General features: G+C 43.1%; 2 protein-coding genes across 2 annotated transcripts; one reads left to right on the top strand and one right to left on the bottom strand.

The window, feature by feature from the left end:
- The first annotated feature begins 300 nt into the window (after nt 1-300).
- trip6 (thyroid hormone receptor interactor 6) lies at nt 301-7253 on the top strand. The gene is made up of 11 exons (XM_028429163.1): nt 301-379; nt 856-902; nt 2846-3053; nt 3478-3581; nt 3677-3790; nt 3860-4447; nt 4526-4619; nt 4692-4861; nt 4953-5131; nt 5235-5355; nt 5843-7253. Exons 3-11 carry the CDS (start codon nt 2852-2854, stop codon nt 5972-5974), a joined length of 1704 nt encoding a protein of 567 aa, XP_028284964.1. The 5' UTR covers nt 301-379; nt 856-902; nt 2846-2851; the 3' UTR covers nt 5975-7253.
- Nucleotides 7254-7511: 258 nt separating this feature from the next.
- On the bottom strand, nt 7512-7897 carry sst5 (somatostatin 5). The gene is made up of 2 exons (XM_028429202.1): nt 7769-7897; nt 7512-7691 (listed from the first exon to the last, which is right to left on the bottom strand). The coding sequence occupies exons 1-2, from the start codon at nt 7895-7897 to the stop codon at nt 7512-7514; spliced, it is 309 nt and encodes a 102-aa protein (XP_028285003.1).
- Nucleotides 7898-15128: the final 7231 nt, after the last annotated feature.

The following is a 15128-nucleotide window of genomic DNA, read 5'->3' as shown; positions in this document are numbered from 1 at the left end:
TAATTATTCATTATATAATAAATAATATATAATAAATAATAATAATGAACTTAAAAATAAAAATATATAAATAAAATATACAAATAAAAATTGTGTATTATAATTTTATAATACACAATTGTTTACATTATTCATTCTTTTTTAAAATTTTCTTACAAATATAATACTAATAATAAAATTTCCTAAATATATAAAATTTCTTATATTATTTTTTATTTAGTTATTAGTATTTTATTTTGGTGCTTTTATTTTGTACGTCCCTTCTCCGCTGACGCGCGTACGGGCACGCGCACAGCGTCGACGTCACTCATCGGGAATGCGGTGAGGATTTGCTGCTGCTGCTGCTGCTGCTGCTAAAGGCCTCAGGATCCGCGACAAAGTAGGTTAACGACGCCGAATCAAACAGAAAGTTCTGTCAGGATAACTTTCGCTGACCTGTCGGTGTCGTAATTTAGGTGTAGGTCGTGTTTGTGTGGCTCGTTTCAGGCCCGGTAGGTGTCGGTTAGCGCTTTGTTTCTTCTTCGGTTATGTGCTGAAGTTAGCCCAAAGGCAAGGCACGAGCTTTGCTCGAGTTCAAAACAGGCTAGCAAACAAGTAAACAAGCCTGCTATTAAAGTTAATTATTGCTAATTATCCATTATTATATGGTGTCGTGTCACTTAAATGGTATGTTTTCTACAGTGTGGCGCACAGAGGACAGATTTGGACGAACAGCTGGGCAGTTTGTCAGTCATTCATATTACATGTTAATATAGCTTCAAAACAAGAAAATGTTCTGTGTAGTGTAGTGTAGTGTAGTGTAGTGTATTTGTTTCTGTTTCGTCTTACAGATTTTATTTTGTTCTGGATTTGTAGATGAGCCCAGAGCAAAGAGGAGAATCACTGTAACGGTACTGTGTAAGGTAAGCAAGATGTACAGTACAATGTACGTAAATATAAATAGTTTTAATCTAATGTCCTCTCTTATTTCAGATTAAGTCATGCTTATGTCTTATTTTAATTGATTTTAACGAGCACGTACTGCTACAGTAATAATAAAGGCTGTTGCAAAGTGACGATAACAGAAAAAGGATCACCTTAAATAGTTATAAGGTGATCCTTTTTCTGTTATCGTCACTTTGCAACAGCCTTTATTTTGAAACCAAAGGACTACAATAAGCTCCACTGTGTAAAACATGTGAAGCTAACAGTAGTCCTTTGGTTTCAAAATAAAGGCTGTTGCAAAGTGACGATAACAGAAAAAGGATCACCTTAAATAGTTATAAGGTAATATTATAATAATAATAATGACAGTTATGTTTGCATATGTCACTATTAATTTCAGTGATAGTCATTTCCTTTTATTCAATGATGTAGTGCAGACATTTTATTTTGATATTCTAAAAACACCGGATGTCTGTTTAGTCCTCACATTTGCCTCTGTCATCAACTTTGCCATTTCATGAGTTGCTACGCCTTGTCTTTAGTTAATAGACAAATGTATAGGCTTTGTGTTTTAAATCCCATTTAAAAAAAAAAAAAAAAAAAAAAAAAAAAAAAAAACCATAACAATTGGTTTTAAAACACACAGTGATAAAAGTGTTGAGATTAATTTCCTGGCTTGGCTGTCCTCAGATTTGAGCATTGTCCTCATCCGGATTCAGACAGGAGGCTTAAAACAGGTTGAGAGTGGAGGTGTGTGAGGTCACTCTTTTTTTCTCCACATGGTCACTGTGTAATGTGAGCTATGTCCATGCAGGACGCTGTATGCTTTAATGATAACAACGACAACAACACCCTCACTAATAGAAAACCTAAAATAAGAAAACTAAACAAAACAACAAAACAGACATATGTATTCGAACATTGTAATTGTACACGACTACATCATCCCCTCGTCCATCATTTTAATCCTCTTACCAACAAGGACTTATGATGGCCACACGACCCACATACAATCAGTCTGAGTGGACTATTAATTTCTCCACTCTGCTGCATTCAATCCATTTGGGCTTCATGTCAGTCACACCAAGTTTGTGCATGTGGCGCCCCTCTCAGCCAATGATTCAGCTAGTATTTTTAGTCCATCATTTATATTCTGCAAAATACAATAGCATCGATTGAAAATTGATCGCACCAATGACGTCTCATTGCTCTCTCTTTGTAAGCCGAATGTCAGAACTCATTTGAATACATCTGACTGCTTTTAATTGGGCGACTTCTTATATAAGGCCGATTTCCTGAAGCCCCTCAGGTGCAAGTCAGCACACACTAGTGTTGTTATTTATCCCACTGAGAATACATGATATATTGTTATGAGCCAGGTGTTCACATGTATACAGATACATATCATTACACAACATTTCCTGCCTTGTTTTTGTCTCGGTTTCATTTGGAAATAAATGATACGGGTGTGTAAACAGCCAAAGACAATAACTATTGTAGTGAACAACAGCCAAGGAGTTGTTGTACAGATTTGCACCTGTGTGTGTATGTGTGTGTCTGTATATGAAAGTGTGACTCGAAGCACACACAGAAAACACACATTTAGGAGCATGTGTGAGCCTGCTGGAAATCCCCAAGCCTTTCAGAATGGCTGCTCTCTTCCTGCTCCTCAACTAGAAGCCTATTGTTCAACTTGTGTGTCCCTGTTGCCATAGGAAACAAAGTCTGAAGCATCTCTTAGTTTCCATTGGTTACTACAACATGAATACACACATGCACAGCTGCATTCGAATACAAAAACAATGGAGAAAAGCTAAAAACAAAGATACACCTTCTCTTAAGACCGAGTGAAAGAAGCATTTCGGATTTTATTACAACATACAAATGTTTGAACAGATTATTTTCATTTTATTCTCTGAAGCCTGCCATGTCCGGTCCCACCTGGCTGCCACCAAGGACTCTGGACAGCCCAGAGCGAGCCGTTCCCCAGATGTCACACTCTGCTGGGGCAGCAATCTACCGAGCCCCGAACAAGAAGGGCCCATCTGACTTCAGGCCAAAATATGGTCCTTATGACCAGAACGGAGGAGGAGGGATGACCAACAGGTACATGGCGACTGGACCCACAGGTAAGAAAGCAAATAGTCACAAACTGGGGTCAGGAAGTATATGGTATAATATGCATGCAGTAACTTCCTCATTGCGTCAATACAAATAACTCATGCAAGCTAGTGTTATGTAAGTGCAACAAAGAGGAACTAAACACAGAAACACAGTTGCCCTTGGAACAGGAAGATATTGAAATTGAACTGTAATACCTTTATGTTGTGTAAAATCTTCACTCCCCCTTGCGTTCTACCAATAGAACTGTCAGTTGACATTTAATGATTAAAGAGTAGAGTGGAGTACATCCATTCCCTCTGCCTTAGACTACTGACTTGTCAGTGACCTCTCATATGGTGGACAGATATAGCAACACATGGGAATTTAGAGAGATACTCATTTAATCTGGCTTCCTTTAGATGTCAACTATTTTGGTTCTCCAAACCACAGGTGGACCCAACCATCACTTGCCCAGTGAGCACTATTACTCTCCCCCTCATGGTCCCAAAGAAGAGCGCACCTGGAGCCCTCACATGGACAGCTATGAGCTGATGGTGGGTGATTTTCTTGTAGCCTTGCGACATCATGAAGTATTTTTTTATTTGTATTCTTAAGCACTCATGTGTTTGTGATGCTGTTCTTCGGTTAGCATCGTGGACCTGAAAAACCCGCAAGCTATCACTCCAAAATCGATGCTGACATTGACTCTCTCACAAGTATGCTCGCTGATCTGGACAGCCACCCACAGGATGCCAGCACTCAGGTATGACGCTCAGTTCTGTGACGATTCAGCTAAATTCCACTATCACTGATCTTATTCTGCCTCCCACAGCTGTACGACAACGTGCCTTACAACAAGTACCTCTCAGGGGATCACTACAAGCCTGCACACCAGAGTGCAGCCCCTCCTCAGGGTCGCCCCTCCATGAGTTACAACCCGCATCCCACCAGTCAGTACCACCCTGCACCCCCTTACCCCAGTGAGCACCAGACACCTCAGTACTCCACCTCCCACCAGCAGGACTACTACTCCACTTCAACTCCTAAACCCTACCCTCAGCCTGTTCCAGCCTCCTATACCACCGCCTCCACTCCCACTGGGCCCAGGTTCAGCGTCCAGGTCAAGACAGCACAGCCTGTCACCTACTCACAGACAGGGAGGCAGGCTGAACAGGCGTACACCCCGCCGCCTCCTCGCCAGCATATGTCACGACCCCCACCCCAGACTCAGACAGGTCCGCAGGGCTGGTACCCCCCACATCCCAGCTCGCAAATCCAGGAGATGCACTCCGATGGTGGGTACAAGGGAAGCGCCTCAGGGTCTGGAGGAAGAGTTAACCAGCTTCCACTGACAAAGAGGGGGATGGAAAATAATCAGACGGGGTCAGGAGCACAGAGTCTGGCTTATCAGTCAAGCAAGGTATGCACAGAAGCCTGCGTCTATAAACACAGTTTAGAATCTGTGCGTCCTAATGATGCATCTACTTTCCTCCTGCAGGGGGCAGCAACAACCAGACCTGAAGAAGAGCTGGACAGACTCACGAAGAAGTTGGTGTATGATATGAACCACCCACCTGCAGAGGATTACTTCGGTATAGTCACTGCTAATGGCACATTATTGACATGTTAAAAGGGAATAGTTTTACAACACAACATCTCTTTAGGTCGCTGCGCCCGCTGCGGTGACAACGTGGTTGGCGATGGCAGCGGCTGTATTGCTATGGAACAGGTATTCCACGTGGAGTGTTTCACATGTATCACCTGCCATGCACGTCTCCGAGGGCAACCGTTCTACGCTCTTGACAAGAAGAGTTACTGTGAGAGCTGTTACATTGTAAGTGAATGAAATCTTCTGTATAATACAGCAACTTTTGACCTACTCGGTTGTTTTCAGTGGACTTAACTGTCCCGCTGTTGTTTTTCAGAGTACACTGGAGCGCTGTTCAAAGTGCTCCAAGCCCATTCTAGACCGGATCCTGCGGGCAATGGGGAAAGCCTACCACCCTCGCTGTTTCACGTGTGTCGTCTGTAACTGCTGCTTGGACGGGGTGCCCTTTACCGTGGACGCCACCTCTCAGATACACTGCATAGAGGACTTCCACAGGTACACACTCTTGTGCAGGAGGGGAATGTTGCATCTGTGATTTTTGTCTCACAACTTTAAATACTTAAGAGAACATTGAGAGTTTTTAATGCTTCTCTGACAGGAAATACGCACCTCGCTGCTCAGTATGCGGTGAGCCAATCATGCCTGAACTGGGCCAGGAAGAGACTGTCAGGATTGTAGCGCTGGATCGCAGCTTTCATGTCAGCTGTTACGTTTGTGAGGTGAGTTAACTGAACGACAAGTTCATGCTGGTTTTCTGTTAGAGGATGGAAAACAGTGCAGAAATAATGGTGGAGAGGGTGGAGAATAGCTTAGCCCCTCAGTGTCACCACAAAGTGTACAGGAGGAACAGATAACTTACAATCTGGCACTTTGTCGCCACCTACTGGGGAGATGATAATACAGTTTTTAACAGTACAGATGCATTTATTTTAAAATCCTAAATTTATTTTAAGTTTGTCATTTCCCTCTTTTAGATAATTATGGGTAATATGCATCATTTGCCTCTATTATGTTCTAACTAATGAGAAGGTTGACCACTGTGAGCAAGAGGGAGCCCCAAAAATGAAGCTTTTTGGTTCCTAGACTAATTTGTTTTTGTACATTAGTGTTGGAAATTATGGAATTTTACTGGAAAATGTGCAATAAACTATTACACTCTGTGAGCCAATGTAAGAGCTGAATCTGATGGTGTCCTGCTTTCATCAGGAATGCGGTCTCCTGCTGTCGTCTGAAGGCGAGGGTCGAGGCTGTTACCCGCTGGACGGCCACATCTTGTGTAAGAGCTGCAGCGCTCGCCGCATCCAGGACCTCTCGGCCAAAATCTCCACCGATTGCTAACGGCACATCCTCCACCTTCTCAGCCTGTTCATAGAAATCCATGGACAGTCAACACATTATTGATAACACAGAAATGCTTCTCATTCTTGTCCTGCAGACATTGTTACCGATTAATTTGCATCACTTGTGTATTTACTTTACGTTTTATCTCAGTACGACAGTGGCCTGACCTGCAGGCAGCTTGGGCTCCACTTACCAGATACACACTCCGGTACTGCTCATGTATTAGCTTGCACGTTATGGACTGCCAGAGACAATAATAGTAAGAAAGGACAGGATTTTTTTTTTTTTTTTTGCAGGTAAATGGCAGACGTGAGGAGGATTCGGTAAAACTACGAGCACATTACACAACAACTGTGACTGTACATAAACAGGCAGGTTTGGTTTCAGAAGCATGTAGGGAAACTTGCAGTGAAGTAGCCTCGTAGAGAAGAAGAAGAAGAAGAAGAAATGTAGACAAAAGGAATGTGTAGCTCTTTAGCTTTTCTTAAACGCTAGAAATCTGAACATGTAGTCAGGATTATTATTTTTTGATTGTCTACAAAAAAATCTTGCTTTGCTATTTGTTGTTTGGTTGATACTTGATTGTTATTTTGAAGCTGATGGTGCAATGAAGTCAAACGCTCCGTTCTGTGGTAAACAGGGTGTGTGTACGTACCAATTTAGGGAAACACCTTCTTACATACAAAACAGGTCAATGTTAACATTCATTTCAGTTCACTCATATGTGGTTAAAGAATGTAGAATTTAACCTCCCTAAAATGGGAACATTTGGGTTACAACCTTGCACTCGTGTTGTCACACAGTATTTGTTATGATTGTGTTTAACCTCTGTCTTTCCGTCCTTTTTTTTTTTTTCGTACACGTTGAACTTAAAAGGGCTACAAATTTGAAAGCCTTATCTCAAGGATGTCATTCAGTTTAATCATGATCCTTATTTTGGAGTTCTGTCTGTGAATCGTGTGTTTTTTTGTTTTGTTTTTTTTTGGTGACAGAACGTGGTCACGTTAAAAACAGTTCATCTTTTGTTAATTTATCTCATGATGTACATACTGTAATAGCATTTGTCAGCAACCTATACATTTCAGTCATTTTTAAAATCCTGAATCATGCCAACTGTGTCATACTCTGTTTCTGTTACAGCCCTCTATTTAAAAAAACAAAAACGCTGTGAACGGCAGCTTGTAGATTTAAAGCAGACTTCTGTCTGCTGAGTTTGGATTTTTCTCCTAACACAGGTTGTCAGAATTTAACCGATTATTAAAATGTCCACAAGTTACTGGTGTGTTTGTGAATTTTTAAACATTCATGGGTACCTGTGGGCAGCATTGCATTGTGGGAAATGTAGGATTCAGGGTCCATCTATTAGCTGCTTCACAAAATAGATAAATTAGGACACAGATATCAACTCCTTTTAAACCAGAACATTTTTATTTTGGACTTCCTGCCAGACTTAAAACACACAAGCTTGACACTGGTTACAACTGTGTTAATATTTGTTGCTGTTAAATTGATCTAGAGCAGCTCCCGTCTTGTGTTAACATGAGGTGAAAGTTTTCCAGAAGAAGTTCCGGCAGCCTGCCTTTCGCTCTCTTTGGGAAAGAGGAATGTGTCTCCTCATCACCCTGTCTCTGCCGCCCTCTTTGTCCTCTAGTTGGTGAAGCATCTCGTCTCCTCTCGTCAGTTTGAACATAAACTTTAGAAACTGAGCCAGTTCCTGAAGCAAGACAGAGAGATGTTTGAGTTTAAAGTTCTAACATCTAACACTGCTGCTAAAACAGCAAAGTGACTCACCTTGTCATCTGTGATGTCCGCTCTGACTATTTCTGTCGGCATGCCTCTATATGGAGCCCCGATGACCTGCAGCAGCAGCACAGATGAACACAAAGCCAATAGAAGCACCTGCACCAGAGAGCGAAGCATCTCTACCTCAAACAGAATAATCCCACTATTTTGTTTCCACAGTGGTGCTGCAAAAGTCCAAAATAATAACCCCAACCAATTTAGCGTGTAGGTGGTGGAAGAGCTCAATGTTTAAAGGAAGACATGCTCAGCCTGATAAATAGGCTCCCTTATCTTCAATTCCTCCTCATCCTCAAGCTAAATAAGGGATGTGATTGGTGGAGAAGACAAGGAGGAACAGAAGTGTCACAGGATAGGATAAGGTCACTGTTAGCCATGACGGCACCAGCTACCAAAACACATCCAAACTCACACTGCCTTCACTTCTGTCAGCCATGATTAGCCACACCAGCTTTGCAGGTGTCCGGAGCACAACATGAGGTCTGTGTGGGGGTGTTAATGTGACTCAAATGTTAATGAGGCCGCTAACCAGTCCAACACCCTCCATGCCATCACTTTGAGTCATAATGAGAATAAATGTCAGACTGTAAACAAAACATGTTTTACATTGGGTTTATGTTGTTGTTTGGACCGCAGAAGGAGGACACTTCAAAAGTTTAGAAGGGTGTGGAGTCAGGAAGAAGTGGGCCTGTAGGTGGATTTATCTCTCTTTAACTCTTTGTGAGCTAGCATGCAAGATGCAAGAAGTAAATTGTGATTCGCAACATATATTGAATTCACTGGCTTTTGTTTTAACATCCCACATATGAGCTGAAAGTTCAACACTGTGCCAAACCATGCATCATTTCCACGTCATTTCTTAAATAGATGGTGACCTTTTCCGTGCCTGTTTTCCTGTCTTCTCCACAGGGTGCTACCTAATAATGGCAAGACTTAAAGTAACATTTACCAAGTAAGTTGTGGTGGCAGGGACCCAGCTGTGCTGCTCTGAATGAAGGAGAGAGGCCCACCACTGCCTCCATGGCAATGTGTCCGCAGTTTGTCAGGATTAATAAACATATTAATCTACGGTTAATTAGGCAGCAGTTCCACCTGCTGACTTATACATGACTCCCTCGTTTTTTTCTACATTTTGTAGAAGAGTTAACATGAACAGCCACAACAGGGTGGAAAGAGACTGCAGTGACATGTCGCGCTCTGACCACTAGATGTCACTAGTGTCGTGTTTTCATCCATCGGCATCCCATCTTAGTTTTCGCAAACAAAAACATCAATTTAAAGACTAAAATAATATTTTTTATTTTAATTATGTTTATTTTTGTTTGTTTGTTTAGATTAATTTAACATATAACCAGGCTTTATAAAAAAAGCCATACAAATCGGAGCTATCTTGCTAATTAGCTTCTTGGTTAACAGGTGAGTCAAAATGGCCGAATGTAAACACGACCGACAACTTTCCAGTCGACTAAAATGTCAACAAGAGTTTTTCAGACTTTGTGTGGGTAAGTTTGACGATAAAAACTGGACCTAGCGTGGTTAAATAATAATGTAGGTGCTGAAAACGTGTATATTTGTTTCAGTGCGGTGTTGCTTCTGGCCTTAGCTAACTGTGTTAGCAGTCCAGTACCACCAGGTAAGAGCACGACACGCTAGTAAAATATGCTACTTCCGGTTCCCTTTCTCGCACTGTTTTACAGTAAACACTGTACAAGATGGGGGTTAATAATGCAGTGGGATTCATTGATGTGTATCTTAGAAAAGACTGATGAACTGTATTATTTATGAATATTAGTGTCAATTTCTGCACATCTTAATGTTTACAGGGACGTTTCAAACCAAATGTCTGGAGCGTCACTTCTGGCTTTCTGTCAGGTTTAACTTCCTTGGTCCAAAGATTCGATTTGACTTTGAAGGTGAAGTGTTGGCCTTCATATTCATAAACAGGATTATTGATGATCAGATGTATGATGTGTAAAATCCCTTTTTTGTCACCAGACCAGCATGGAGTCCACTTCCTGTCTAATCAGGAGGCCACACTCTGTGGCTACACCATCCTGTTCGGTGGTGATGGAGACCTGGTGTTTCGTGCCTCCTTCCTGGCCTGTCACGTTCACAGTCGGGTAGATGCATCCAAATTGTAATAAGCTCCAGAATGTGGGTCCGTCACATTAATTTCTCCTTCTTCTCTCTGCAGGGAGTCACAGACTATCATCTGCGTCTTTGGTTTGTAAATGTGCAGGCAGATGGAAAAGTGGAAGCATACCCGATCCAGCTCCACTGCTCACTTCAGGAACAGTGGAGTGCTCGAGAGATTGTCTGTGAGCAGAACTACATGGAGGTGAATTATGTGCATGCCCAGATACAGTGCGGGACCAGGTCTATAGAAACTTGGACATTTGCATAAACCTTTTATTTTTCCTTCCTAGGTGTCCATTCAGCGACCTATCCTGCCTGTTGTTTATAATAATAACAAGAGTGTAAGTCAACATTAGGGACGGTTGGGCCGTGTCTAGCTGTGTCTAGTAATTGATTTCGATGTTTTGTCCTTGAACAGGAGGCTGATGAAGCAAACATGGCCGTTGCATTCCACAGAGCCGACCTGCCATCAGAAGAAGCCACACTCTTGTCCTTAGGAGAGGCTGCTTCTATGGGCTACCACATCACACTGCAGAGGTCACGTCTCATCCTGCGTTGTTCTTATTCCTCCCCGCTGTCATACTTTGTTAAGGTACTGTAAGATTTACAGCTTCATCATTCACAGAATGCTGTTTCTCTTTCTGTATCCATGCTTGCAGTGTGTACTTGTTTCCAGGAAATTGGAGCGGATTTAGAGATCGTCCGTGCAGCCATCTTGTACAGACGCCAAGAAGGCTTCATGGCTGTGGACACCTCTGTGGCCTGTGCTCTAAGTTAGTGCAGTTTATAGCAGATTATCCCTGCAGTCAAAAAAAAAAAAGATGCAGTGAGACCTTCTTCTCCTTGTGTCTCTTTCAGATGATGCCACTGCAGAGGGTTCTGACCTGCTGTGGACTGTCCCTTATATTCTTTCTCCGCTGGTGCACGGGCAGTTCAGTGACAGAGGCTGGAGGGTCGGAGTGAATGGGCAGCCTCTGAGTGAGTCTGACGTTAAAGATGGGGGATACAGGATTAGCCTACATGGGGGGCAAGTGGAGGTCAGGATTGCTGCAGGAGCCCAACGAGGACACGTCAAGGTAAATGAATAATCACTTGATCACACATGTAGTGTTTTGCCAACATTCAATGGTATGACAACTTCTTTTACGTTGGTCTAGCAGAGTGCACCCTCTTTCCTAGCTTCCTGGAGCGATAAGACTGTCATATGTCACATGATTTCTTTGTCTTTGCTGTGATTCTTCCAGAGCAGTGTTGTGAGGGGACGGTACACTCAGTCCATGTCAGTGGATCTGTTCTTCGTGAGTCAGTGGGAGGACCAGCGCTGGCCTCTTACACAGCATCGCACCTTCAGGCTCCTGAAGAGTCCTCTCATACCACAAACGCTGATTTTCACCAACAGTAAGTGTTTCCTGGCCATTTTTATTATTGGTCCTTTTATTATAATAACAAAGATACAACCAGTAGGTGGTGGAGGGTTGTGAACGCTCTACCATGAATCTTTCTGTCTCCTTATAGACTCATCTGAGGGATTCATTTCAGTCACTTTAGGCGTCTTCACTTCTGATGTGGACCTCCAGAGAGTGACTGTAGACGGCGGTGGTGACCTTTTAACCTGGACTCAAAACCACCAATCGCCAAATGGCGATGACATCATAGTGTCCACTCTCTCCCACTCTAATGGGACCTCCTCCTATCAGCTCAGTCTGCCAATATCACACTCAAAAATAATCCCAGAGGTGAGATTGAACAACACTTGAGTGATTAATACATAATATGTGTGCACATGGAACAATCGGATGTCTGTTCCCAGCATGTAGGTGGAGGGTTTAAAACCTACAGCCTCACTTTTATATTTACACTTTCCATCTCAGCCAGGGGAGAAGTGTTTCAGCATCAGGCCACCATAGAGCACAGAGCGGATTACAAAAGTGAGTGACTAAGCAGACTATCACAGGCAGTCAAGTAATAAAAGTGTTTAACTGTTAAACGTCTGGTGCAGATCCAGCTTTTCCCAGGCTGGAGGGAAAGTGCACAGAGAGCAGCCTGCTCGTGCTGCTGCACTTTGGGGCCCAGGAGGAGCTACAGTGGGACCTCTTCCTGGGAGCCCACAGGCTGGACTGGGAGTTGGTGGACATGGGCGGATTCATAGTGGAGACAGAGGAGGACTACATGACAGTGAAGATCCCCTTCCGCAGCCCTGGAATGACCTATGAGGTGATATTTCTGCTTTAGTAAGCATTCTGTCTGTGAGTGCACTTTAGTGGATCAAGGATTAGGACCAGGTATTATTATTACTGGTTTCTTTAAATCATCTCAACGATGACATTTGCTGTGATTACAAGCATGTCTCTGTGTTCTCCTGTAGGAGATGACACTGCAGGGTCTTGTAGCTGGAGTCAGAGTATCCGTCGTGGATGCAGAGACTCTAGAAGAACAGGACAGTCTCTACCATAAATGCACTTTTCCTGCCAGAGAACTTCTAGGTACACAATATAGAAAGGGCCTCAGACCTCCAAATATATATTTTTACCACCATGTACAGTTGATCTCAGTTTTGGTTCCATTACAGCATGTTTACCTGAGGGACGAATGGTGGCTATTGTGGATACAACCCACTCCATCCCGCCATCGCAGCCCAACAGAACAACTCTGCTGGACCCCAGCTGTGTTCCCATGGAGACAGACAACGCCAAAGCCCTGTTCGTTTTTAACCTCGACTCCTGCGGGACAACAGTAACTGTGAGACTCTAAAAATCACACAGAACAAAGCTGCCTTCTGTCCTCTGATGTCTCCATATCCGTTTAGACTGAGGGAAACTTCCTAGTTTATGAAAACCAGATCAGCTACAGAGAATTCTTTCTACCTTTGGATGAGCCTCTCATTCAAAGAGATTCTCAGTACAGGTGAGAAATATCAACCTCCTGCTTTTAGAGAAGTTGGAAAACGGGTGTTACAGAAGTGTCGTCTGTTTTTTTTTTTTTTTAGGCTGACAATCCAGTGCCGCTACCCGGCAAATGAGACGAGTGCCTCTGCTGTCCATTGGAACTCATCTGTGAACCTCTCGGCCATCACAGTCAAACACACACCCAGAGAAACCGCAGAGAAAGGTGTGCGTTTTTGATTTGTGATACTTAAATATGAAAATTCACCCCATTGAATTTGACGACAAAGTACTGCTGATGTGAATTTTAATTTAAAAACTGAGCCCTATATATTAAATAAGAATGAATTCTCTGTAATTTCAGCATCGACCACATGGACATGATGTCTTCTGCACACTGGACCTGAAAACTTCATTTTGTCATAATTGTCGACCATACCATACCTCACCATTCCTTTAAAAACAACGCATGGAATGTCTTCCTCATCACTGATTATATCTCTATATTTGAATTAATTAATTTAGCCACATTCTGTTGGGCTTCATCTGGGTAAAGAGTGTGGGTCGGTGCGCAAGAAAAGGAAAATAAAACTGCATTCTCTACATCAACTTCCTTTAAAAAAAAAAATCTGTTTGATACTTTAGGTTTTTTTGTCAATCACCAACATGGCTGCCGCTGAGTAAATACACCTGATATTAGGACAGTTAAATGAGTGAGCACACCATAACCATTAATAGCAACAGCAGCCCTGTGTGGAGAGACGACATTTTATTTCAGGAGTGCTGACAAACACATCATGTTTAAATGTGAGATGGACCGTACAGAACGAGTGGCAGTGAGGTGTGAGAGTCAGAGGGCAAATATTTGTTCTTTTACAATAAATCAAAGTCATGATGCAACGGAGTCAAAATGATACCTATAAATAGCAGAGAGCATTCTACTGGGTGCTGCGTCTGAGCAGAGATCAATTCAGAGCTTTGATCCGATTGGGAGGAAATTAAAATAAATGATCACGGTCTCCAACAATATCAAGAGCGGCCTCTTTAAAATGACCTTCTCCAGAAGAGAACAAAGCACAGCTTAAATGAGAGCAGAAAGAAGAACCACTTGAGCCCACAGCTCCTGAGGTCCATCCTAACGCAGCTGAAGGCAGTGGTGGCTTCTGTCGGATTGGTCTGGTCCCGGAGGTTCTGATCATGGTCCCAAAGGCCCACACGTTTTGGACAAATACGCAGTGAACACTGCTTTAGACATACCACAACCTTTATTAATAGCATAAAGCAACAAGTTCAAACGATTACATTAGCATCCATGCAACCCATTATACGCTACACAGCAGTACACACTTACGCCATTAGCATCAGGGTTTCTCATTGGGGAAAAAAATAACACGTTTATTCATCACAACGTTCAACAGCCTCCGATGATGCGATTCCACAACTCCATGTGCCGCCTGCAACAAACACACGAACATTAGCCACTTCACACATTACACTGAATTTATGATACACTCACTAAGTATAAAACACAAACATCGAAACCACTTTATCATTGTACCATGTTCAACAATCCAAACGCGCTCGGACACCTGGCGCCTTCCAACAGGAATGACCACAGCGAACCTTCGGAACACAACAATGACAGCTACACAGTCTCATAATGACATTAAATACGTACAGTCTCCTCAAGGACGGAACCGTCTGTGTGTTCCCGACGCATTGTCTGCCCTCCAGCTCCTTGACCCACCCTTAGCTCGTCATGTGTCATCGACAAACAAGAAACGACATGACTATTATCCAATCCAATCAACTTGATTTGTCACATTGACTTGCCTGAACTGACCCAGTGCATATGTTAACACCGTGGTTCACTTTGCCCCTCCACAGTAGAACCGTCCACTGAAAAGCAGCAGGCACAGTTTGCTGCTGGGGTGACTGGGCTCCTCTTTATACTGCAGGTTTGTCAGGGGATCCTGATGATGTGCCCCATCCAGGTGTAGCAACATGCCGACAGGCCTTCTTCACCAGGGAGATGATGAGTGTCACACCTGACTGACTCCTAAACATCTTAAACTGGAGCTCCTCTATTGCCTTGTGCTGAAACCCACCGGTCCTCCAGGTAGCCGGCGTCTTCTGTGCAGGCCGTTTTGTCATCAGAGATCGCAGATCACACCCACGTCATCTTCAAACCTCAGGACTACAGCAGAGGGTTCAGGATGCAGCCCAGAGGAGCTCCAGTGTTGAGGGATGGTCTAGGTCTGACTTCCAAGTCTATTTTTAGGTTAGAAGTCACATCTGACTCATCACAGGCCCACACAGCAGCCAGCCTGTAG

This window comes from Parambassis ranga, chromosome 18 (assembly GCF_900634625.1).
Source record: "Parambassis ranga chromosome 18, fParRan2.1, whole genome shotgun sequence".
Taxonomy (NCBI): Eukaryota; Metazoa; Chordata; class Actinopteri; family Ambassidae; genus Parambassis; species Parambassis ranga.
Note: the sequence above shows the minus strand (reverse complement) of the source record. Positions and strands in the feature narration are given on the sequence as shown.

Coding starts and splice junctions, on each gene's coding strand:
- trip6 (XM_028429163.1), top strand. CDS start 2,852: ATGTCCGGTCCCACCTGGCTGCCACCAAGGACTCTGGACAGCCCAGAG. Junction 3,791..3,859: donor CACAGGATGCCAGCACTCAG/GTATGACGCTCA, acceptor TGCCTCCCACAG/CTGTACGACAACGTGCCTTA. Junction 5,356..5,842: donor TCAGCTGTTACGTTTGTGAG/GTGAGTTAACTG, acceptor TGCTTTCATCAG/GAATGCGGTCTCCTGCTGTC.
- sst5 (XM_028429202.1), bottom strand. CDS start 7,897: ATGCTTCGCTCTCTGGTGCAGGTGCTTCTATTGGCTTTGTGTTCATCT. Junction 7,692..7,768: donor CGGACATCACAGATGACAAG/GTGAGTCACTTT, acceptor GTCTTGCTTCAG/GAACTGGCTCAGTTTCTAAA.